The following is a 24,614-nucleotide window of genomic DNA, read 5'->3' as shown; positions in this document are numbered from 1 at the left end:
ATTTTGGGTAAAAATATGCGCCAGTCAGCGCGCAGAAGACGGCCTTTCACACGTGCGGTCCCTGGTAARTCTGGCTGGTTTTGACTGTTATTATGATGATCGCTCATAATTCAAACACAAACATTTTTTAATAAAATATATATTTTAAATGTCTTCCGTTAYYKKYTRCYTGYKKMKWGTGTAGAGTACATAAACTAAGGGACACCGGTTTTACATGTTATTTACATTAGGGACTTGCTCATGGATTATGGTAAAAGGTACAGTATATTGAAAAAAGTACGGTAGTGGTCACGCTCCAGGAAATCGAGAAAACAGGGAGAAAGAGAGCGCACTTGTTTGAAATGGAAAAGCGTCGTGGTAGCTACTATATTGATAAAGAAGAACATCAAGACGAAGCAGCTGCTTTACAAGTCGGATGCACTTTTGAGCGCTACATCCCGAGGGGTTCGTTCTGCTTGTGACAGCTGGTTAAATGGCGTCCCTTGACAAGGCAAGAACAATATGTATGTCAGAAGAAGTGCAGTATTATCATAAGGATAGTTATACTTGGAATACGGAGGAGGAACGGAGAGAAAAAGAGGCAGAGGAGGTCTAAGAGAGAGAGGAAGCGGGTGAGCTTGAGTCGGTTAAAATGGCGGGAAAAATTTAGATTGTTAAAGAAGAATGGTAGAAAGTGTAACAGAGTGAGTTGAAGACSKGAGGAGAAATGGAAGTAATTGAGGGCGAAGTATCGGAGGTGGTAGGTGTGGTGAAGTTCTCGGATCCCGAGGCTTGCACTGAGGGTCAGAATAAAGATGAATCTGTCACTGTAGGAGTGAAGTTTTTTTAATAAAGTGGACCCCTTTGATCCATTTGAGGTTTCAGGGTGGGTGAAAACAGAGTTGGGTGTTGTGGAATCGCTGAGGGTAACCAGAAGTGGTCTTGTGATAATTGTATGTGTTTCTGCTGGTCATAGGGAGCGCCGTGTTAAACATTTTGGTAGGCCATCATTGTAAATAAGAATGTGTTCTTAACTGACTTGCCTAGTTAAATAAAGGTTAAATAAATAAATGGGGGCAAGATATGTGAATTGTTTTGCTCTCAAGAATAGGGCGCCATTGAAAGGAGTGATTACTGGAGTTGTTTGGTGCAAAGCAGACAGGTTGGCGTGAGTGGAGAAACAGAAGATTCATTGTCTGTTCTTTTGAGTTTTTATGTTAGGATATATAAGTTATCCAGTATGAGCTTTTGGCCGACTACATTAAGTTGTGACAGGTGTCAAGCTTATGGGCATGTGGCAGCAGTGTGTAGGAGTGAGGTTCCTAGATGTAAGAAGTGTGCAGAAGAGCATGAGACAAAGAAGTGTKTAGCATTGGGGAAAGTAGTTATATGTGTTAATTGTAGGGGTGCCCAAGGGGCTGGGGATCAGAAATGTCCTGTGCGAGAGAGGCAGGTTGAGGTTTCCAGGGTTAGAGTAGTGCAGAAGTTGTCATATGGTGAGGTAGTGAAGAAAGTAGAGGAAGATGGGTCAAGGGGGAGGGATCCTGAGAGGAGTGGTGTAGTAGTAGATCTGTACCAGTACAGAGGGATAGGCCAACAAGTGATACATGTTTCAGTAAGATTGGATTTTTGGCATTTATAGTAATGGTTATCAACTGTACTGCAGGGATGGAACGTAAGTCGCAGAAAATAGAGGTTGTTGTGACAGCTGCAAAGAGGTATTTGGGTGTGCGAGACTTGACATCAGAAGAGTTACACGGTGTGTTAAGTGGTGGTGTCCCATCCTTTCAGGCTGTTGGCCTAAAGTAGGAATAAATATATTCAAATAGTGGAGTATGGTATTTATTATTTGAGTCTAGTGTTAGATGGTAAGGTATTTGTTGTGTTTTTTTTATTTGAAAAATATATATTTTTTGAGGATTGTTTTTTTTAAATCAATGTATACGGGAGTTATACTCCAGTCTARTAGGTGGCRGTAATGCAACATTTATTGGATGCCAACCGCYTTTAAACCTCATCGAAGAAGAATATAAAGTACGGTAGCCTAACACAGCCAACAGACTCAAGTYACAAATTGATGTAGCAAATTAGCTAGCTGGAGAAGTAAAATAGATAAATTATACTAGTTTGTTTGGTAGGTCGATTTCACTCTAATTCATTATTTGATATTACAAACAAAAATAGACTTACACCGGTAAACGCTTAAACGGCAAGATGTGTTGGGAACGGGATTGACTTGGGCACTGTCCTGTCCCCACGTGAGTAGCACACGCTTTTATAATAGTTGTAATTGTCACAGCTAAGGCTTGAAAGTCAAGTCCCAATTTACTACTTTACCCGTTATGATAATAATTTGCCAAGTATATTATTTCGTAATCTAATAATACTGTATAGGCATGCTTATTAGATATCATTAGGAATATAAAAGGACGTCATCTGTGTCAGTCAGCTGTGTTGTTGCTGACGTTGTTACTGGATGCATGAATTAATTGATTCACCATGTACCTTAATTTCACATTATTCATTTTGTGGAGATATCTTCGCTCTAAATTCATATCGTCGACAGATGTTTCACTTAAGGAATATGCAGGCAGCTCTCTGTGGACCTGATCTTTGCACTGGTTAGTTTACCTTCTAAATATGTGGACTTCCATTGTCACTTGAACTAGGCCGGGTCCTCCATGTCCATGTTTCGGCTCCGAGCTGTGACTGGGAGCCGCTACCTGCGCAGGTTTTTGCATGGGGGAGCAGCGAACCGGGACTATGTTCTGGAGCAGCTTGGCATCTGCTCTGGTGAAGAYCAAGTGTTGGAGGTGGTCGGCAAGAACAAGGCCAAGCTGACTGTGAACCATGTTGGCTGTGCCATAGGGATGCTCTGGCATTTCCAGAAGGAGAAGCCACAGATGCTGAGAACGGTTGAGTTCATCAAAAGCCACCCAGAGTTCCTGACTCTCCGGGTGCTGGCTGAGAACAAAATTGAGCTCATGGATGATGTCATGTTGGTGGACATGCTCTACAATGTTCTSAGGTACAGATGTTGGCTAAGTGGTGGATAAGCATATATACTTAGTCTTTAAATGTTTGTTTACATTTTCACATCAATGTTGTATTTTCTCATTTGAAGGCTCAATGTGGAACCATATGATTCTCTTGCTCAGCAATTGGTCTCAGAGGCCTGGCTCAGATTATACAGGTAAATCAAAAACATGTTATTTTGCTATTGAATACTACGTACCTGAAGCAGAACCATTATCTTTTAACATGGTGGTGTGAGCTGGTGTACAGATGTGGGTTGATTCACTGTTTTTCAGATTTCCAATGCCATCACTGTCCAAGTTTGCTGTCTGCCTAAGTGATCAACATCTGCAGCACAGTCCTCCAATGGGTCAAATCACTGACATTTTGGATCAGAAACTCTCCTCAATTGATGATGCCAGGTACAAAAAAAACAACATAATCAGTACTGGTAAGTTCTTGATACTACTTAATTTTTCAAATTTCTGAACGTCTCTGCAGGATCCTGACAACCCTCATGGTCAGCGTGTCATCTTTGGTGTCCCCTCATCTGCGGGATAAACTCATCAATAAGGCAGATCATCTCCTTGACACCATGGATCCCTCACACTACAACAACCCCAGGAGGATGGTGCAGTTCCTGCGCAACATCAAGTATAATTACCGTCCCCTGCTGGAGAAGTGCAACCACATTCTCCTGCGCAATGTTCCCCACCTAAATGCAGAGAACATAAGCATCATCCTGGGGCTCTACCAGTCAATGCAGTTCAACAACTGTGACTTCCGTCTGGCTGCAAAACAGAGGCTAATGGAACTCGTGGATTCGAGCGCAGACCCTTTCTCCTTCACCAAGCTGTTTGTTGCTCTTGGGCCTATGGCAGGGGAGGACACCAAAGAGAGGTAGATTGAACATTTTAGTATGCCATGACCATAATCTGTTTCAATAACTGTATAGTTTTACAACTATTAATCAACTTTGAATCCTGAWGCAAGTTCAATTCAGACCATTTTTCAACTCTTTTACATTGCCTTCAGAAAGTATTCAAACCCCTTGACTTTTTCCACAATTTGTTGTTACAAAGTGGAATTATTTAATTTAATTAATTTAAATGAATTTAATTGTTATTCTTTTTGTCAACGATCTACACAAAATACTCTGTCAAAGTGGAAGAAATGTCATTTATTTTTTATTAATGGCAAATAAAACACTAAAATGTTGATTTAGATATGTATTCAACCCTCTGAGTCAATACATGTTAGAATCTCCTTTGGCAGCRACTACATCTGTGAGTCTTTCTGGGTTAAGATCTCTAAGAGCTTTGCAAACCTGGATTATACAATATTTGCCTGTTTTTCTTTTTAAAATGATTCGAGCTCTGTCAAATTGGTTGTTGATCATTGCTAGACAGCCATTTTCAAGTTTGAAGTCAAGACTGTAACTAGKCCACTCAGGAACATTCAATGTCATCTTGGTAAGTAACTCCAGTGTATATTTGGCCTTGCGTTTTAGGTTATTGTCCTGCTGAAAGGTGGATTTGTCTCCCGGTGTCTGTTGGAAAGCAGAGTGAACCAGGTTTTCAGGAACCAGGAATTTGCYTCCGCTTAGCTCTATTTATTTTCTTYATATCCTAAAAAAAACTCCCTAGTCCTTGTCGATGACAAGCATACACATAACATGATGTAGCCACCACCATTTTTGAAAATAAGAAGAGTGGTACTCGGTGTTGTTAGATTTGCCCCAAACATAATACTTTGTATTCAGGACAAAACATTTCTTTGTCACATGTTGTGCAGTATTACCTTAGCTGTCATTTAGGTTAGTATTGTGGAGTAACTACAATGTTGTTGATTCATCCTCYGTTTTCTATCACAGCCATTTAACTCTGTAAATGGTTTAAAATCACCATTGGCCTCAMAGTGAAATTCCTGAGTGGTTTCCTTCCTCTCTGTCAACTGAGTTAAAAGGACACCTGTATCTTTGTAGTGACTGGGTGTATTGATACAMCATCCAAAGTGTAATAACTTCACCATGCTCAAAGGGATASTCAATGACCTTCTTTGCATGACATTGGAAAACCTCCCGGGTCTTTGGCGTTGTATCTGCTTGAAATTCACTGCTTGACTGAGGGATTATACCGATAATTGTAAATGTGTGGTACAGAGGTGGGGTAGTCATTCAAAAACCATGTTAAACATCATRTATGRCACACAGTTAGTCCATGCAAYTTATTATCTGACTTGTTAAGCTCATTTTTATTCCTGAAGTTATTTAGTCTTGAAATAATAAAGGGGTTGAATCTAGACATTTCAGGTTTTCATTTTTTATTAATTTGTAAACATAATTCCACTTTGAGTTTATGGGGTATTGTGCGTAGATCAGTGACACATCTACACTTTATCCATTTAAAGTACAGGCTGAAACAGAACAAAATGTGGAAAAAGTTGAGGGGTGTGAATACTTTCTGAAGGCACTAACCACTTCTCTTTCAGGTTGGAGAGTACAGCACTGCTACTGGCAGAAGATCTTAATGCCCAGCAGGCCCTAGCTGTGGCAGAGACACTAGAGGAGATTCAGTGTAGAAACCTGAATCTGATCCAAAAGTAAGTTMATTCTCTGTTGCAGCCATGTCTGAAAGTTGCATGTAGAACTTAGGCAAGTTCCTTTTCAGTCAGTCAACTTSAGTACAACATACTATGTTGTATATACATACTACTAACTGTCCCAAGGTGGTAGAGCGTGCTCACCCCCTGGATGTTGTGTGCTGAAGTTTGTACATGTTATCATACGTTTTCTGATCACAGCCAATTTGTTATTCTTCAATTTGCTGGTGCAATGAGTAAGATGGCTAAGAAAACGACCGAGACGACAATGGCTAAGCCGGGGTCGATCATGCCCCCAGTCATGCGGTTATAGCATTTCTCTGAAAGATACTCATGATCCATGTGTAGTTTGTCTCGGCTTAGAGCCCGCTCAGGCGGCCCTCACTCGAACCAGTCCGTGTGCGCATTTTTACGTACTGTGTACAAGCTCCCTGGAAAGACGTGTAGCATTCTTGAGGAAGCTTGGAATTACAGATGGCTACTTTCCTTTCCTGGATGCCAGGAAGCGGAGCTGGGTTGGATGGTTGGTACAAATGTCTGCGTGGGGTATGCGGTGGTTGCCCGTGCCCAACCCGTCTCCTGTATGCTCTGTCGCCGACAAAGGGAGGCTACTCGAAGAGGGAGGGCGGCCAGGTTCGGTGGTTGCCCCCCTGCCGCCTGGGTCTGTCTCGGCCTCTCTTCCCAGACTTGTTGATGAAGTGTCCGGTCCCAATGGTGAAGTTGTAGGGGTAGCTCACTTGTTTAGTATACGTAGCATTACGTCACTTGGTTATTCTAAACGGAACGTGTTGYGGTCAAAGATTCTAGCTAGCCAAGCATAGGCTAAAAAGCCTYCTGGCTAACGTTGGCTAGCATGCTTAACGTCCCTTGACTGGAAGTTATTAGCTTTCCCCCGGCGTTATAGCAACCCCATTGCTATTTTCAATTCCCGGAGTTCACAGGTGTTAMGTCTTGTCTTCCGTATGCAAATTCGATAAAGTGTTCCTTCTCCATGTTCAGAGACACAGTTATCAAGAGTGGTGGAAATGGAATAACCAATCTCTCCCTGTCCACAAGGTGGCGTCCCGCACCTTCAGATGGCATATCATGGTAGTCTTGTTGTCTTCTCCGACCAATGGCGCGAATATGCAGTGTCGCCCTTGATCATGCGAATGGTGACGTCAGGGTACAGGCTACAATATTTTTTATTTTACCTTTATTTAACTAGGCAAGTCAGTTAAGAACAAATTCTTATTTTCAATGACGGCCTAGGAACAACTGCCTTGTTCAGGGGCAGAACGACAGATTTTTACCTTGTCAGCTCGGGGATTCGTTCTTGCAACCTTCCGGTTACTAGTCCAACGCTCTAACCACTAGGCTACCTGTGTGTATGTCTCCCCCACGMTTCTGCAGCATCATCTCGTCGACTGTTCCCGAGGCCTCCATGCCCCTTTTGAGGAACAAAATATCCTCCCCTTCCAGACGCAGGCAATCTGAGTGGTTCCTATGTCGAAGATTCGGTATTCCTGGTTACGAAAAGGGATGGACGGGACATTACGTCCCAATYTAGACCTACGTGCCCTCAGCAAGCACCTCAGTCTACTCAGAATGCTCATGAGCTGCCGGCTATTACAGCGATTGGCTGGTGGCGGAGTCTAGAGGGCAAGCAATGTTACACACATCCATGCTACTGGCCCGTATTCAGTCTCTAGGCTTCATAAGAAACCAGAAAAAGAGCTGTCTGACTCCATCTCAGCGCATTCTGTTTCTGKGTCTCGAGCTAGACTCACTTGTCTATCACGCTTTTCTATCCCCACAGAGGGTGTCTGAGTTCGAACTCTGCATAGCCACATTTTGGCTGGGTCACACAGTGCGTTTGCGCCAGTCCCTATGCCTACAGGGGATAATGGCTTCTGTGAGAGAAGTCGTTCCCGTAGGCCTATTGTTGATAAGGCCCTTCCAGCGTTGAGTGCTAGCCACTCACCTGGACATGTCTCGCAGCCTAAGCCAGTCGCTTTGGGTGTCCCTGTCAGGCCTCCAGGCCATGGCCAAGTGGTGGGACCCTCTGCTATTGTCAGGGGGCTCCCATGGGCTGAGTTATATCCTGCAAGGTGATTACGACAGATGCATTCCTCCGAGGGTGGGGTGCTCTGTACGAAGACAGCTCGATTCGGGGGGTATGGACACTGGTGCAGAACACACTGCATGTCAATTACCCRGAGTATCTGGGGCACTGGCRCTTCTTCCTGTTTTCATCTGGCTGGCTTGTGCTGGTCAGAACCGACTATGTCAGTGGTGGCGTGCATCAACARATGGGGAGAGTCTCTCTCTCCCTCCTAACCTTGGATTCCTCCCTATTGCTGGGGAGCAGTGCGCACATGYTTTGGGCAACGCATGTCCCCGGTTGCTTCAACTCAGGTGCAGATCTTTTATCCAGATGGGACCCTGTCCCTCAGGGATGGAGGCTCTGCCAGGTATGAGACAATTTTGTCAGGGCCGAYGCAWTTTTATGCATCACGAGGAAACRYACAGTGTCAYCTATTTTTCTCGAWAGKGGACCCGAGTTCCCCGTTGGGAACTGGCGCACCAGTGGCCTCGTACCCTCCTTCACGCAGTTCCACCACTGGTTCTGATTCAGCCCACGTTGGAGTGGGTGCACCGGGAGRGCTTACCATTGATTCTTGTGGCTCCCCGTTTGCCCAGGCAGGCGTGGCGATCATTCGCCTTTTTAGACGAGGACTCGTCAAAACTTGTTGTTCCAGATGAACAGGCAGGTTTGGCAAGCGAGGCCCGAGATTTGGTTCCTATGGGCCTGGCCCCTAAGATGGACAATTATKGCTACCATTCAGTCTGCAAGGGTGGTGCAGTTCCTGAAAGGTATACGTCGTTTCAGACCGGTCTATAAACCTATTGCGCCCGCATGGGACTTGGCGCTGGTTTTGGAGGCAATGTGTGCGACCCCCCCCCCCCTGAAGATCCTCTCCTACAAAACCTCCCTGCTCATGGCTTTGGCCTCAGATAAACGTGTTGGTGACCTCCAAGTTATCTGTACACCCTTCCTCTACTCAGTTTGACCGGGGCGGCTCTTAATAAGGTGACGTTTCATCCAAATGCTGCCTTCGGTCCGAAGGTCATGGCTGTGTCCTAGAGGTCCTTAGCTATTGAGCTATTTCYCTTTTCGTCTCCTTCTTTTGCTTCTAAAGCACAACAGAGGTTACTATTCATGTGTCCGGTGTGAGCTTTACGCACGTACATTGAACAGACCGTGGATATCCAGTTATGTGACTAACTTTTTGTCTGTTTTGCTAATCCAGCTAGCGGCAGGGTGCTCTCTAAGCAGCATCTCTCCCACTGTTTGTGGAGGCTATCTCCCTRGCATATAGCAGYAAGGGTTACCTAGTGGTGTACGCGCCCACTCCACCAGGGGTCTGGCAGAATCTTGTGCGTTGTTTAAAAGGTTGACTATAGGAGATATTTGTGCTGCGGGGAGTTGGCCATCACCACACACTTTATGTTAGGTTTTATCCATTGGATGTCACTGCTCTCAGTATTGCACACAGTGTGCTTACAGCAGGGAGAGGGGAAAGTCGCTAGGCAGCGTGACGTGTGCACAAAATCCAGACTGCCGCATCTGGCGGGGTCAGGTCTGGGTGGTCTGCCATGGACCGTTTCATTTATACTGAACAAGAATATAAACCTGACATGCAACAATTTCAATGATTTTGCTGAGTTAGTCCATTGAAATCAATTCATTAGGCCCTAATCTATGGATTTCACATGACTGGGAATACAGATATGCATCTGTTGGTCAGAGATACCTTAAAAAAAGGTAGGGACGTGGATCAGAAAACTAGTCAGTATCTGGTGTGTCCACCATTTGTCTCATGCAGCGTGACACATCTCCTTCGCATAGAGTTGATCAGACTGTTGATTGTGGAATGTTGACCCACTCCTCTTCAATGGCTGTGGAAGTTGTTGGATATTGGTGGGAACTGGAACACGCTGGCGTACACGTCAATCTGGCGCATCCCAAACATGCTCAATGGGTGACCTGTCTGAGTATKCAGGCCATGAAGAACTGGGACATTTTCAGCTTACCGGAATTTTGTATAGCTCCCTGCGACATGGGGCCGTGTATTATCATGGTGAAACATGAGGTGATGGCGGCGGATGAATGGCACGAAAATGGGCCACAGGATCTCGTCACGGTATCTCTGTTCATTCAAATTGCCATCGATAAAATGCAATTGTGTTCATTGTCGCCTGTAGCTTATGCCTGCCCATACCATAACCCCACTGCTACCATGGGGGACTCGGTTCACAACGATGACATCAGCAAACCGCTCACCCACACGATGCCATACACTTGGTCTGCAGTTGTGAGGCCAATTGGACGTATTGCCAAATTCTCTAAAACKATGTTGGAGGCGACTTATGGTAGAGAAATGAATATGAAATTCTCTGGCGACAGCTCTGGTGGTTATTCCTGCAGTCAGCATGCCAATTGCACACYCAAAACTTGAGACATCTGCGGCATTGTGTTGTGTGACAAAACTGCACATTTTAGTGGCCTTTTATTGTCCCCAGCACAAAGTGCAYCTGTGTAATGATCATGCTGTTTAATCAGCTTCTTGATATGCAAAGGAGAAATGYTCACTAACAGGGATGTAAACAAATTTGTGCCAAAAATGAGACATTTATGGGATCTTTTATGTCAGCTAATGAAACATGGGACCAACACTTTACATGTTGCGTTTTATATTTTTGTTCGGTGTAGTATCCGTAGGGGTCGGCTTGTGGCATGATATATTTCCCTATAGTATGTTGTACCGAAGTTGACTGACTGAAAGGGAAACATATAACTTTAACTAATGTTCGTTCCCTGAAGGAGGGAAACGTGGTGCAAAACCTGTTTGGTCCCGCACCGCCCGTTGCTGGGCTCGGTGACGAGTGGTATTAAATTGAAGGAATGAATCCGAGCCTCACGCTTATCACCTGTGGAAGGCGGGGCTTCCAGCGAGTTGCAGATTACATTGACCTTGTCAGGTGTGATTGTAGATCCTTCAACCGAAGTTGTGAGAGTGCGACTCCCCATACATAGTATGTTGTACCTCGTTCCCCCTCCTTCAGGGAACAGTAGTTAWAGTCATAATGTAACGTTGTCTCTTTACAGGATTGCATCAGTAGTCCACAAGAACCTGCATGTCTACAAGCCCATGGAGATAGCCAGGATCACTCAAGCCCTGATCCTGCTGCATTACCAGAGTCCAGAGCTCTTCAATAAATTAAGGAACATTCTGGTTCAGTGAGTAATTATTCTAAATAAGCTCCTTTGTTTGTAGACAGGTCACTCTTATTGCATACTATACCGTATGAGTAAGCTAATACAACTTCTTCTCACAGGTTCTTGCTGGACAGTGTCTACCCATATGAAGTRACCATGCTGACTCGTGTTCTCTCCATGCTGCCTTCACCTCGACTCGACGAAAGTGTAATTTCACGGGTGGAGGCAGTGCTGCCCCAGTGTAATCTGAATGACCTGAACACYTTTGCAATGGCCGTCGCTAAGTGGGTGCGAAATGACCCGTCCTACCGACACAGCACGCCCAGCAAGTATGTGCGTCTGCTACAGACACTGAACCGCTGCGGGCATGAACGCCTGCGCAAGGCTGATCGCCTGGACTTGGTGTTGGAGGAGCTCAAGTACATGTCAGGGGAATGGTTTGAGGAGATGCTGCTGGAGGAGACCATGGTTACACTCCAGAGGTTGGAGGACCAGATATCCTGGACCAATGTGCCTGAGATGGCCCTTTTCCTGACCAGGACTAATCACCTCTGTACTCCATTAATGGACCGCATCGCTAGCGTGGCCATGGAGAATATCAACAAGGTACGTTGAGACATGCACATGACCTTTTATTTCACATTAGGSAATACTGTTATATTGCCTGTATATATGTAGAGACAGAATGTAAGTCCGTACTATAACACAAAAAAATCCCCTCTTGCCTGAAGATCCACTACTCAGCGACTTATGCCACCTTGCTGCCCTTTGCTGTACTGAATTATGATCCACCAAGGGTGGATGAGCTGTTTGACATCTGCATTCAGCGCGTCATACCTCATATCAGTAAGTGATTGTGRATTATGCTACATTTTTGTGTTTGGAACTCATCAAAAGGACCAGCCAAATATATTGTTCTYCTTCCTCCAGGTTCCTTTGACCCCCATCTGCTTGTACTTCTTGCATATGCCCTGGCTGTGGCTGACTGCTTCCCGGAGGACCTGGTTCGAGAAATCTTCAATGTGAATTTCCTTGCCAAGYTGGATTCCCAGTTAGAAAGTATGTTATCGAATTATATTAGAAATGTGTGAATGAATACAAACTTGTATCCTGTTTCCCTTACTATCAAAAAAAGCCAATCAAGGTTGAATTATATACAAATGCAAAACAATATACATTCATTGGCCAGTTTATTAGGTATACCAACCTAGTAATGGGTYGGACCCCCCCTTTGCCATTACCATTACACCACTGCCACCAGCCTGTATCGTTGACACCAGGCAGGATGGAGCCATGGACTCGTGCTACTTACGCCAAATCCTGACTCTGCCATCGGTATGACGCAACAGGAACCAGGATTCGTYGGACCAGGCAACGTTTTTCCACTCCTTAGTTGTCCAGTGTTGGTGATCGSGTGCTCACTGGAGCCGCTTATTCTTGTTTTTATCTCATAGGAGTGGAACCCAGTGTGGCTGCAATAGCCCATTCATGACAAGGACTGACGAGTTGTGCGTTCCGAGATGCCGTTMTGCACACCGTTGTACTGCGCCGTTATTTTCCTGTTTGTAGCCTGCCTGTTAGCTTGCACGATTCTTGCCATTCTCCTTCGACCTCTTATCGAGCTGTTTTCTCCAACAGGACTGCTGCTGACTGGATGTTTTTTGTTTGTCGCATCATTCACGGCAAACCCTAGACACTGTCTGTTAACTCAAAATTACACTACAACAAGGTTCCAGTTTTTAACAACGTTTACTCAGCCGTATTAGCACAATACATGGTTGCCATTGCACTCAGGCCAGGTTCATCAACAACGAGACTCCTGCGCAGGCGCACTAATAACAGAGTGATAGCACCGTAATAACAGAAATATAGGGATACTTAAAACATGAACTTAACACTGTCGTGTGTGAAAAGCCCAGGAGGTCGGCCGTTTCTGAGATACTGGAACCTGCGCGCCTGGCTCTGGCGATCATGCCACGCTCACAGTTTTGCCCATTCTAACATTCAATCGAACAGTAACTGAATGCCTCGATGYCTGTCTGCCTGCTTTATATAGCAAGCCATGGCCACATGACTCACTGTTTGTAGGAGCGAACCATTTTCGTGAACGGGGTGGWGTACCGAATAAACTAGTGTGTAGTATAAAAAGGTTGATTATTATGAGATAAGGCTGGTGGGATAAGCTAAACTCTCTTTTGTGGTAGCCCTGCCTGACGCCCTCAACAAGCGTGTCCGCCTGCGTCTCATGGAGCTAAATCGGGCTGTGTGTCTAGAGTGTCCAGAGTCCCAGGTTCCCTGGTTCCACGAGCGTTACTGCCTACAGTTACAGAAGAAAGGTGAGCCAATACTGATGYATTCATATTTGTGGATTGCCCCAGTTCCTACTTCACAAATGTTGAGGGTCTAATTTCATGCTTACTTTTGTCAGGGAATGGTTCCATCAGTCCTGTCCAACAACAAATCCACAAAATGCTTGGGGAAGTTCTTGGAGGGATTAATTGTGCCAGAGTGGCATTGCTCACTACTTATTTCTACACAGTAGGTGGGTAATACACAGGATTGGATTGCAGCATGTTTGACAGCAGTTGGCTCCTCCCTTACAAAAAAKATTGCAGCCAGGGTGYMGTATAACTACAGTATGCTGCAAATACTGCGTCCAAAAAAACATTTTTTTCCTGCAGTAATTTTGCTGTGTACACTACAGTGTAACTGTAGTTATAGTACACTACATTTATTCTGCAGTCATTGTGTCCAAAATACCAGTCGACTGCAGTTTCTGCACTTTTACTCCAGTTTCAAACTGGCAATCTTTTTTTTGTAAGGGCTGAGTCCTGACCATGTGTTGTGTTAGTAGATTGGTATTACACTAAAAGGTTTATCAAATGTCTCTGTCACCTGTTCTAGTTGTGATCTATATTTCATCTTATCTCCCTAGACTTTGAATGTGTTCTGGACAGACACCACCAGGCGGTGGCCTACAGTGAGCAAAGYCAGCTGCAGATATCTGGAGATGGGAAGGTCCGCTGGGGTTCTGACTCTGTAGGGAAGGAGAGGAGTGAGGTCCCTCCAGGGGCACAACGGTAGGAAGCTTTATTGGTAGATTTCAGAACTTTTGGTTGAAAACGTTTTGCTGATGTACTGTTATCATGGGTAAACACATTGRAAGGGAGTTCAWAGGTACTGACGTTTTTCATTTTTCCACATACTCAGTGTTGCTGTGGACTTCTTGGATTCCAAATCCTTCTGCAAAAACTCTCGTCACATGAAAGGGGAAGCAATGATGAGAAAGAGACATCTGGAGATTCTGGGATATCATGTTGTCCAGGTATGTGTGTGAAATATCATCTGTCTGTCCTTTAAGTGGTATTAYTGTGTAKGTAAWATTGTACATCACTGATTAATGGTAATGTCATTTAAACAGATCCCTCATTTTGAATGGAACTCTATGGAGCTCTCCACACAGGATGCATGGAAGGAATACCTTAGGAAGAAGATATTTACTGGGCTTCCCTCAAGCACCTAGATGTTGAATGAAGGACACGTGTTATATTGCTTTTGCTACTGAACCGTGAGAGAAAAAGTCTGCCTTTTTAGAAATGTATATTTGCAGGCAGGTCATTGACAATTGTTTTTAAGCATCAGATGTTTATCAAGTGCTCCTTATTGCYTACTCCAAAGCCTAAAGTGGACATGGAGCTACCTCATCTCCTGTCAAGAAAAATTGTATCAGGCTTTTTATATGAACTGTAGCATTTGTCAAATAATAATTTTTGTAATAAAAATTTTAAAAATGCTTTGTTTTTGTGGTTTTGATTCCTCCAGTGAATCTGTTCCACATAAATATACATTGAGCAGAAAACATGTATGTAGACAAACTTTTAAGGTACAAACTTTACTTTCTTKCCCTTGTTTGTACCCWATGTTGTGTTGCTACCATGCTATGTTGTCTTAGGTCTCTCTTTATGTAGTGTTTTGTTGTCTCTCTTGTCGTGATGTGCTATTGTCCTATTTTTATTTTTGCTGCAGCCCCCGTCCCTGCAGGAGGTCTTTAGCCTTTTGGTAGGTTGTCATTGTAGATAATAATTTGTTCTCAACTGACTTGCCTAGTTAGGTTCAATAAAATACACTTTATAAAGATGGGCAACAGAATACAATATTATGGTGGGTTACAATCCTGAAGGATCTGGATGAAAGTCACTTTAAATAGTTTTCGCAGTCCTCCATGTTACACCTAGACAGTACATATTGTGTTCTTGTTCACAATTTGGGCATTTTGGCTGCATTGAGGTGCATAGACACACAGGAGGCCCCTGCTGCATAACGCATCTCTTTGAGCATTCCGGTCCACTCATTGTTATCCTCCTCATACCTGCCACAGGAGAAAAGAGAAGTTAGATGTTATACCCAGTGTTGCTATATTTGTGTTTTTTCTGCTAAATTGGGCTACTTTGGAAATGATGTTGTGGGGGAAAATGTATGGGTGGTGAGTTTTGGGCTACTACTGTCATGGCATTTCTCTTAAATATACAGTTCCAGTCAAAAGTTTGGACACACCTACTCATTCAAGGGTTTATTTTTACTATTTTCTACATTTATAGAATAATAGTGAAGACATCAAAACTATGAAATAACACACGGAATCATGTAGTAACCAAAAACGTGTAAAACAAATCAAAATATATTTTCTTTTTGAGATTCTTCAAAGTAGCCACCCTTTGCCTTGACAGCTTGACACACGCATTTTTGTCTTCTAATGCCTCTTAAGGGGAAAGTAATCTAAAAGTAACTGAATGTAATCAGATTACGTTACTGAGTTCAGGTAACCCAAAAGTTATATGACTGATTACAATTTTGGACAGGTAACTAATAACTGTAATGGATTACATTTACAAAGTAACCTATGCAACCCTGTGTAGAAAAATAAAGAAAAACCCTGGAATGAGTAGGTGTGTCCAAACTTTGGACTGGTACTGTGTGTATATATATATATTTATGTTTCACTGTGACCTGCTGCTGCTGATTATCAGACAGTGAGCAGGCTGTTACTGAGTGAGTGAATGGGGGTGTGCGTTGAGGGCACTAGTTGAGAGAGTGCTGCAGTAGAGACAGCTGAGTCACAGGAGACAGAGCAGCAAACACGCACTTTTACCAGTTGTATGTAGGCTATTTAGATATGTCCTTTTGGAGACACCCTTTTTCCATAAAACATTAACGCACACTAGTGCTCTTTAGAAAAATTAGCTCAGAGGTGGTTTAAAGTAAACTGCATTCTAATGTCGACTTTCCTTATGGATAACAGTATCAAGCTAAGAGTTTTATCATGCTCAGTTCTAGGGTCTGGAGAGCTGCACGAGTGGAACATTGAAATGGAAGTTATGGAACTCCCTTGTGTGCTTGTGTTATGGGAAAAATTCCACAATGAAAATTACATWAAATATGGAGAATGATGGGCTGCATTTGTTAACCATCAAGTAGGCTATTAATTTATATGCCATTGCAGTCTACTCTAGCCTACCATTTCATACAATAAATATATATTGAAATTACGAAATCACTGGAGTCATTGCTAATCAATTTGTGCCACTTGTGTATCCTACCTGGAGCTGGAAAACGGATTGAATAAATAGCATATAACTCAGGTTGTGGTTGTAGTCTTGTTATTATGCAAATATTAATGGCCATGTTTAGTTACTTAAATTGGAAGTTATCAATTGTGATCATGTTCACAGCTCTATAGCGAAGGTATCATTCTCCACATTTAATGTCAGTTTCATTGTGGACTTTTCCCTGAAATTAGATGTTGGCCTGTCAGGGGCTATAGGCTACCTGCATCTAGCTGAGCAAACCATGGCAAAATTGAATTGCAATTATAAAGCAAGATTTTTGTCAGTAGCCTATGCGTATTGAAATACCAAGTCAATCTCGCAAATAGGCCATTTATAAGGGTTTGTAATCTTAACTGGCACATAATAACGGCACCATTGTCAGAAAATAGCCTAACATTCGTTTTTTTAAAAGTTTGTCCAAGTATTTTTTGCACAGAGATTTCGAGATCCTCTGTTCAACTTTCCTCACTCAAACTCTCCTATCGGATTTATCTATAGTTATGCATTAGCGCAAACAGGATTTATTGACAATTATAAACTGGGTGGTTTGAGCCCTGAATGCTGATTGGTTGAAAGCCATGGTATATCAGACATGTACCACAGCAATTACAAAAACATACTTTTTACAGTTGTAATTACGTTGGTAACCCGTTTATACAGTGCCTTGCAAAATTATTCATCCCCTTGGTGTTTTTCCTATTTTGTTGCATTACAACCTGTAATTTAAATGGATTTTTATTTGGATTTCATGTAATGGACATACAGTCGTGGCCAAAAGTTTTGAGAATGACACAAATATGAATTTTCACAAAGTCTGCTGCCTCAGTGTCTTTAGATATTTTTGTCAGATGTTACTATGGAATTACGAAGGTATAATCATAAGTGTCAATGATTTTATGACAATTACATTGAAGTTGATGCAAAGAGGTCAGTGTTGACCCTTCTTTTTCAAGACCTCAATCCGCCTTGGCATGCTGTCAATTAACTTCTTGGCCACATCCTGACTGATGGCAGCCCATTCTTGCATAATCAATGCTTGGAGTTTTTCAGAATTTGTGGGGTTTTGTTTGTCCACCTGCCTCTTGAGGTGAGCCACAAGTTCTCAATGGGATTAAGGTCTGGGGAGTTTCCTGGCCATGGTCACAAAAATCTAGTTTGGTTCCCGAGCCACTTAGTTTTTCACTTTTGCCTTATGGCAAGGTGCTCCATATGCTGGGAAAAAGGCATTGTTCGTCACCAAACTGTTCTGGATGGTTTGGGAGAAGTTGCTCTCAGAGATGTGTTGGTACCATTCTTTATTCATGGCTGTGTTCTATAGGCAAATGTTGGAGTGAGCCATCCCTTGCTGGAGAAGCAACCCCACACATGAATGGTCTCAGGATCTTTACTGTTGGCATGACACAGGACTGATGGTAGCGCTCAACCTTGTCTTCTCCGGACAAGCTTTTTTCAGGATGCCCCAAACAATCAGAAAGGGATTTCATCGAGAAAATGACTTTCCCCAGTCCTCAGCATCCAATCCCTGACCTTTTGCAGAATATCAGTCTGTCCATTATGTTTTTTCTGGAGAGAAGTGGTTCTTGCTGTCCCTTCTTGACACCAGGCCATTCCTTCAAAAGTCTTCGCCCCTCACTGTGCGTGCAGATGCACTCACACCTGCCTGCTGCCATTCCTAGCAAGCTCTGAACTGGTGGTGCCCGATCCCGCAGCTGAATCAACTTTAGGAGACGGTCCTGGCGCTTGCTGACTTCTTGGGCGCCCTGAAGCCTTCTTCACAATAATTGAACCGCTCTCCTTGAAGTTCTTGATGATCCGATAAATGGTTGATTTAGGTGCAATCTTACTGGCAGCAATATCCTTCCTGTGAAGCCCTTTTTTGCCAAGCAATGATGACGAGCACTGTTTCCTTGCAGGTAACCATGGTTGACAGAGGAAGAAACAATGATTCCAAGCACCACCTCTTTTTTGAAGCTTCCAGTCTGTTATTCGAACTCAATCAGCATGACAGAGTGATCTCCACCTTTGTCCTCGTCAACACTCATTGACATGATGTCATCTGAATGACATGATGTCATCTGGTCCTTTTGTGGCAGGGCTGAAATGCAGTGGAAATGTATCTTGGGGATTCAGTTCATTTGCATGGCAAAGAAAGACTTTGCAATTMATTGCAATTCATCTGATCACTCTTCATAACATTCTGGAGTATATGCAAATTGMCATCCTACAAACTGAGGCAGCAGACTTTGTGAAAATTAATATTTGTGTAATTCTCAAAACTGTTGGCCAAGACTGTACACAAAATAGTCCTAATTTGTGAAGTGAAATTTAAACAATTACTTGTTTTAATAAGTTCTAAAATTGAGCTCTTTGACCATCAAGGAAAATGCTATGTCTGGTGCAAACCCAACACCGCTCATCACACCAAGAACATCATCCCCACAGTAAAGCATGGTGGTGGCAGCATCATGCTGTGGGGATGTTTTTCATCGGCAGGGACTGGAAAACTGGTCAGAATTTAAGGAATGATGGATGGCGCTAAATACAGGGAAATTCTTGAGGGAAACCTGTTTCAGTCTTCCAGAGATTTGAGACCGGGATGGAGGTTCACCTTCCAGCAGGACAATGACCCTAAGCATACTGCTAAAGCATCACTCGAGTGGTTTAACGGGAAACATTTAAATGTCTTGGAATGGCCTAGTCAAAGCCCAGACTTCAATCCAATTGAGAATCTGTGGTATGTCTTAAAGATTGCTGTACACCAGCGGAACCCATCCAACTTGAAGGAGCTGGAGCMSTTTTGCCTTGAAGAATGGGCAAAAATCCCAGTGGCTAGATGTGCCAAGCTTATARAGACATACTCCCAGAGACTTGCATCTGTAGTTGCTGCAAAAGTTGKCTCTACAAAGTATTGACTTTGGGGGGGTGAATAGTTATGCACGCTCAAGTTTTCWGTTTTTTGGTCTTATTTCTTGTTTGYTTCACAAGAAAATATATTTTGCATCTTCAAAGTGGTAGGCATGTTGTGTAAATCAAATGATACAAACCCCTCCAAAATCCATTTTATTTCCAGGTTGTAACAGTGAGCGGCTGTTACTGAGTGAGTGAATGGGGGTGTGCGTTGAGGGCACTAGTTGAGAGAGTGCTGCAGTAGAGACAGCTGAGTCACGGAGACAGAGCAACAAACACGCACTTTTACAGTTGTATGTAGGCTATTTAGATATGTCCTTTTGGAGACACCCTTTTCCATAAAACATTAACGCACACTAGTGCTCTTTAGAAAAATTAGCTCAGAGGTGGTTTAAAGTAAACTGCATTCTAATGTCGACTTTCCTTATGGATAAACAGTATCAAGCTAAGAGTTTTATCATGCTCAGTTCTAGGGTCTGGAGAGCTGCACGAGTGGAAACATGAAATGGAAGTTATGGAACTCCCTTGTGTGCTTGTGTTATGGGAAAAATTCCACAATGAAAATTACATAAAATATTGGAGAATGATGGGCTGCATTTGTTAACCATCAAGTAGGCTATTAAATTTATATGCCATTGCAGTCTACTCTAGCCTACCATTTCATTACAATAAATATATATTGAAATTACGAAATCACTGGAGTCATTGCTAATTCAATTTGGTGCCACCTTGTGTATCCTACCTGGAGCTGGAAACGGATTGAATAAATAGCATATAACTCAGGTTGTGGTTGTAGTCTTGTTATTATGCAAATATTAATGGCCATGTTTAGTTACTTAAATTGGAAGTTATCAATTGTGATCATGTTCACAGCTCTATACGCGAAAGGTATCATTCTCCACATTTAATGTCAGTTTCATTGTGGACTTTTCCCTGAAATTAGATGTTGGCCTGTCAGGGGCTATAGGCTACCTGCATCTAGCTGAGCAAACCATGGCAAAATTGAATTGCAATTATAAAGCAAGATTTTTGTCAGTAGCCTATGCGTATTGAAATACCAAGTCAATCTCGCAAATAGCCATTTATAAGGGTTTGTAATCTTAACTGGCACATAATACGGCACCATTGTCAGAAAATAGCCTAACATTCGTTTTTTAAAAGTTTGTCCAAGTATTTTTTGCACAGAGATTTCGAGATCCTCTGTTCAACTTTCCTCACTCAAACTCTCCTATCGGATTTATCTATAGTTATGCATTAGCGCAAACAGGATTTATTGACAATTATAAACTGGGTGGTTTGAGCCCTGAATGCTGATTGGTTGAAAGCCATGGTATATCAGACATGTACCACAGCAATTACAAAAACATACTTTTTACAGTTGTAATTACGTTGGTACCCGTTTATACAGTGCCTTGCAAAATTATTCATCCCCTTGGTGTTTTTCCTATTTTGTTGCATTACAACCTGTAATTTAAATGGATTTTTATTGGATTTCATGTAATGGACATACAGTCGTGGCCAAAAGTTTTGAGAATGACACAAATATGAATTTTCACAAAGTCTGCTGCCTCATGTCTTTAGATATTTTTGTCAGATGGTACTATGGAATACTGAAGTATAATCATAAGTGTCAAATGATTTTATTGACAATTACATGGAAGTTGATGCAAAGAGTCAGTGTTGACCCTTCTTTTTCAAGACCTCAATCCGCCTTGGCATGCTGTCAATAACTTCTTGGCCACATCCTGACTGATGGCGAGCCCATTCTTGCATAATCAATGCTTGGAGTTTTTCAGAATTTGTGGGGTTTTGTTTGTCCACCTGCCTCTTGAGGTTTGACCACAAGTTCTCAATGGGATTAAGGTCTGGGGAGTTTCCTGGCCATGGTCACAAAAATCTATGTTTTGTTCCCCGAGCCACTTAGTTTTCACTTTTGCCTTATGGCAAGGTGCTCCATTATGCTGGAAAAGGCATTGTTCGTCACCAAACTGTTCCTGGATGGTTGGGAGAAGTTGCTCTCAGAGGATGTGTTGGTACCATTCTTTATTCATGGCTGTGTTCTTAGGCAAATTTGTGAGTGAGCCCACTCCCTTGACTGAGAAGCAACCCCACACATGAATGGTCTCAGGATGCTTTACTGTGGCATGACACAGGACTGATGGTAGCGCTAACCTTGTCTTCTCCGGACAAGCTTTTTCAGGATGCCCCAAACAATCAGAAAGGGGATTCATCAGAGAAAATGACTTTACCCCAGTCCTCAGCAGTCCAATCCCTGTACCTTTTGCAGAATATCAGTCTGTCCATTATGTTTTTTCCTGGAGAGAAGTGGCTTCTTTGCTGCCCTTCTTGACACCAGGCCATCCTTCAAAAGTCTTCGCCCCTCACTGTGCGTGCAGATGCACTCACACCTGCCTGCTGCCATTCCTAAGCAAGCTCTGAACTGGTGGTGCCCGATCCCGCAGCTGAATCAACTTTAGGAGACGGTCCTGGCGCTTGCTGGACTTTCTTGGCGCCCTGAAGCCTTCTTCACAATAATTGAACCGCTCTCCTTGAAGTTCTTGATGATCCGATAAATGGTTGATTTAGGTGCAATCTTACTGGCAGCAATATCCTTGCCTGTGAAGCCCTTTTTGTGCCAAGCAATGATGACGGCACGTGTTTCCTTGCAGGTAACCATGGTGACAGAGGAAGAACAATGATTCCAAGCACCACCCTCTTTTGAAGCTTCCAGTCTGTTATTCGAACTCAAACAGCATGACAGAGTGATCTCCACCTTTGTCCTCGTCAACACTCATTGACATGATGTCATCTGAATGACATGATGTCATCTGGTCCTTTTGTGGCAGGGCTGAAATGCAGTGGAAATGTATCTTGGGGATTCAGTTCATTTGCATGCAAAGAAAGACTTTGCAATTAATTGCAATTCATCTGATCACTCTTCATAACATTCTGGAGTATATGCAAATTGACATCATACAAACTGAGGCAGCAGACTTTGTGAAAATTAATATTTGTGTAATTCTCAAAACTGTTGGCCAAGACTGTACACAAAATAGTCCTAATTTGTGAAGTGAAATTTAAACAATTACTTGTTTTAATAAGTTCTAAAATTGAGCTCTTTGACCATCAAGGAAAATGCTATGTCTGGTGCAAACCCAACACCGCTCATCACACCAAGAACATCATCCCCACAGTAAAGCATGGTGGTGGCAGCATCATGCTGTGGGGATGTTTTCATCGGCAGGGACTGGAAAACTGGTCAGAATTTAAGGAATGATGGATGGCGCTAATATACAGGGAAATTCTTGAGGAAACCTGTTTCAGTCTTCCAGAGATTTGAGACCGGGATGGAGGTTCACCTTCCAGCAGGACAATGACCCTAAGCATACTGCTAAAGCATCACTCGAGTGGTTTAACGGGAAACATTTAAATGTCTTGGAATGGCCTAGTCAAAGCCCAGACTTCAATCCAATTGAGAATCTGTGGTATGTCTTAAAGATTGCTGTACACCAGCGGAACCCATCCAACTTGAAGGAGCTGGAGCAGTTTTGCCTTGAAGAATGGGCAAAAATCCCAGTGGCTAGATGTGCCAAGCTTATAGAGACATACTCCCAGAGACTTGCATCTGTAGTTGCTGCAAAAGTTGGCTCTACAAAGTATTGACTTTGGGGGGGTGAATAGTTATGCACGCTCAAGTTTTCAGTTTTTGGTCTTATTTCTTGTTTGTTTCACAAGAAATATATTTTGCATCTTCAAAGTGGTAGGCATGTTGTGTAAATCAAATGATACAAACCCCTCCAAAATCCATTTTATTTCCAGGTTGTAAAGCAACAAAATAGGAAAAATGCCAAGGGGGTTGAATACTTTCGCAAGCCACTGTAATAGCAATAAGGCACCTCAGGGGTTTGTGGTATATAGCCAATATACCACGGCTAAGGGCTGTGTCCTAAGAACAGCCCTTAGCCGTGGTATATTGGCATCCACTATCACCACACCTCCTCGGGCCTTGTTGCTTAATCATAGCAGTCAAAACTAGTTAAATCGACATCCATTGATGGAAAATGATCTGGAGAGTTTAATTAAGAACAATTTATATTTTTTCTTGCCATATATTCTTAAACTCGCAATAATTATAATTTGAGGTAAAACCAAATTTTGCTTCTTAGCCTATGTAACGACATCGATATTCCTTCTTAATTTGCTTAATAATGTTATGGGAAAAGGGTTAATTGGTTTATATGTGGCAACTCCTCTCTCGCTGCAATTTTTTTGGGGGAGCGGGTTTTCAGAGGTCTTGGTCTAGAAATTGTAAGTAGACCTGGCAACCTGGTTATACCTTTGGTACTGAGCATACAGTAAGTGGCAGTGAAACCATTTGTACATCAGAAATGATCAACTTATCAAGGACATTTTAATATAGAGCATCTCTAAAGATGGCAGAGTACAGTGCATTCGGAAAGTATTCAGACCCTTTCCTTTTCCACATTTTGTTACGTTACAGCCTATTCTAAAATGTATTTAATATTTTTTTTTTCTCAAGCTACACACAATGACAAAGCGAAACAGGTATTACAATTAAAAAACAAATACCTTATTTACATAAGTATTCAGACCCTTTGCTATGAGACTCGAAATTGAGCTCAGGTGCATCCTGTTTCCATTGATCATCCTTGAGATGTTTTCTACAACTTGAAGTTCACCTGTGGTAAATTCAATTTATTGAACATAATTTGGAAAGGCACACACAGTTGAAAGTGCATGTCAAAGGAAAAGTTGTCCGGAGAGCTCTGAGACAGGATTGTGTTGATGCACAGATCTGGGGAAGGTTTCGCAATTTTTTTTTAAGCATTGAAGGTTCCAAGAAATAATCGCCTCCATCATTCTTAATCTCGGACAAAACAGAGATGCTTGTTCTAGGTCCCAAGAAACAAGAGATCTTCTGTTGAATCTGACAATTAATCTTGATGGTTGTAAGTAATCTCAAATAAAACTGTGAAGGACCTCGGCGTTACTCTGGACCCTGATCTCTCTTTTGACGAACATATCAAGACTGTTTCAAGGACAGCTTTTTCCATCTACGTAACATTGCAAAAATCAGAAACTTTCTGTCCAAAAATGATGCAGAAAAATGAATCTACACCTGCATTGATTGCTGTTTGGGGTTTTAGGCTGGTTTCTGTACAGCACTTTGAGATATCAGCTGATGTAAGAAGGGCTATATAAATATATTTGATTTGATTTGA

The 24,614-nt window shown here is 42.7% G+C and overlaps 2 protein-coding genes across 4 annotated transcripts in view; one reads left to right on the top strand and one right to left on the bottom strand.

Moving 5' to 3' along the window:
* The first annotated feature begins 46 nt into the window (after positions 1-46).
* On the top strand, positions 47-14,651 carry fastkd1 (FAST kinase domains 1). 3 transcript variants are annotated; one of them, XM_070437644.1, is made up of 15 exons: positions 47-64; positions 2,649-3,007; positions 3,104-3,172; positions 3,291-3,416; positions 3,496-3,894; positions 5,485-5,595; positions 10,748-10,879; positions 10,978-11,464; positions 11,590-11,704; positions 11,789-11,917; positions 13,063-13,194; positions 13,287-13,400; positions 13,794-13,938; positions 14,069-14,183; positions 14,280-14,651. In XM_070437644.1, the coding sequence occupies exons 2-15, from the start codon at positions 2,661-2,663 to the stop codon at positions 14,379-14,381; spliced, it is 2,523 nt and encodes an 840-aa protein (XP_070293745.1). In that variant the 5' UTR covers positions 47-64; positions 2,649-2,660; the 3' UTR covers positions 14,382-14,651. The 3 variants fall into 3 exon arrangements, with proteins under 3 accessions (XP_070293745.1, XP_023837128.1, XP_023837129.1); XM_023981360.2 differs by lacking the exon at positions 47-64 and adding an exon at positions 1,987-2,237; XM_023981361.2 differs by lacking the exon at positions 47-64 and adding an exon at positions 1,988-2,237 and having other exon boundaries at positions 2,848-3,007.
* Positions 13,932-24,614, bottom strand: part of klhl41a (kelch-like family member 41a) — a 16,322-nt gene continuing 5,639 nt past the window's right edge. The window contains 1 exon segment of the mRNA XM_024134925.2: positions 13,932-15,227. Coding sequence (XP_023990693.1) covers positions 15,116-15,227 — 112 coding nt within the window. The 3' untranslated portion in view covers positions 13,932-15,115.

This window comes from Salvelinus sp. IW2-2015, linkage group LG36 (assembly GCF_002910315.2).
Source record: "Salvelinus sp. IW2-2015 linkage group LG36, ASM291031v2, whole genome shotgun sequence".
NCBI lineage: Eukaryota > Metazoa > Chordata > Actinopteri > Salmoniformes > Salmonidae > Salvelinus > Salvelinus sp. IW2-2015.
The sequence above is the reverse complement of the archived record's forward strand: the minus strand, read 5'-3'. Positions and strand labels throughout refer to the sequence as shown.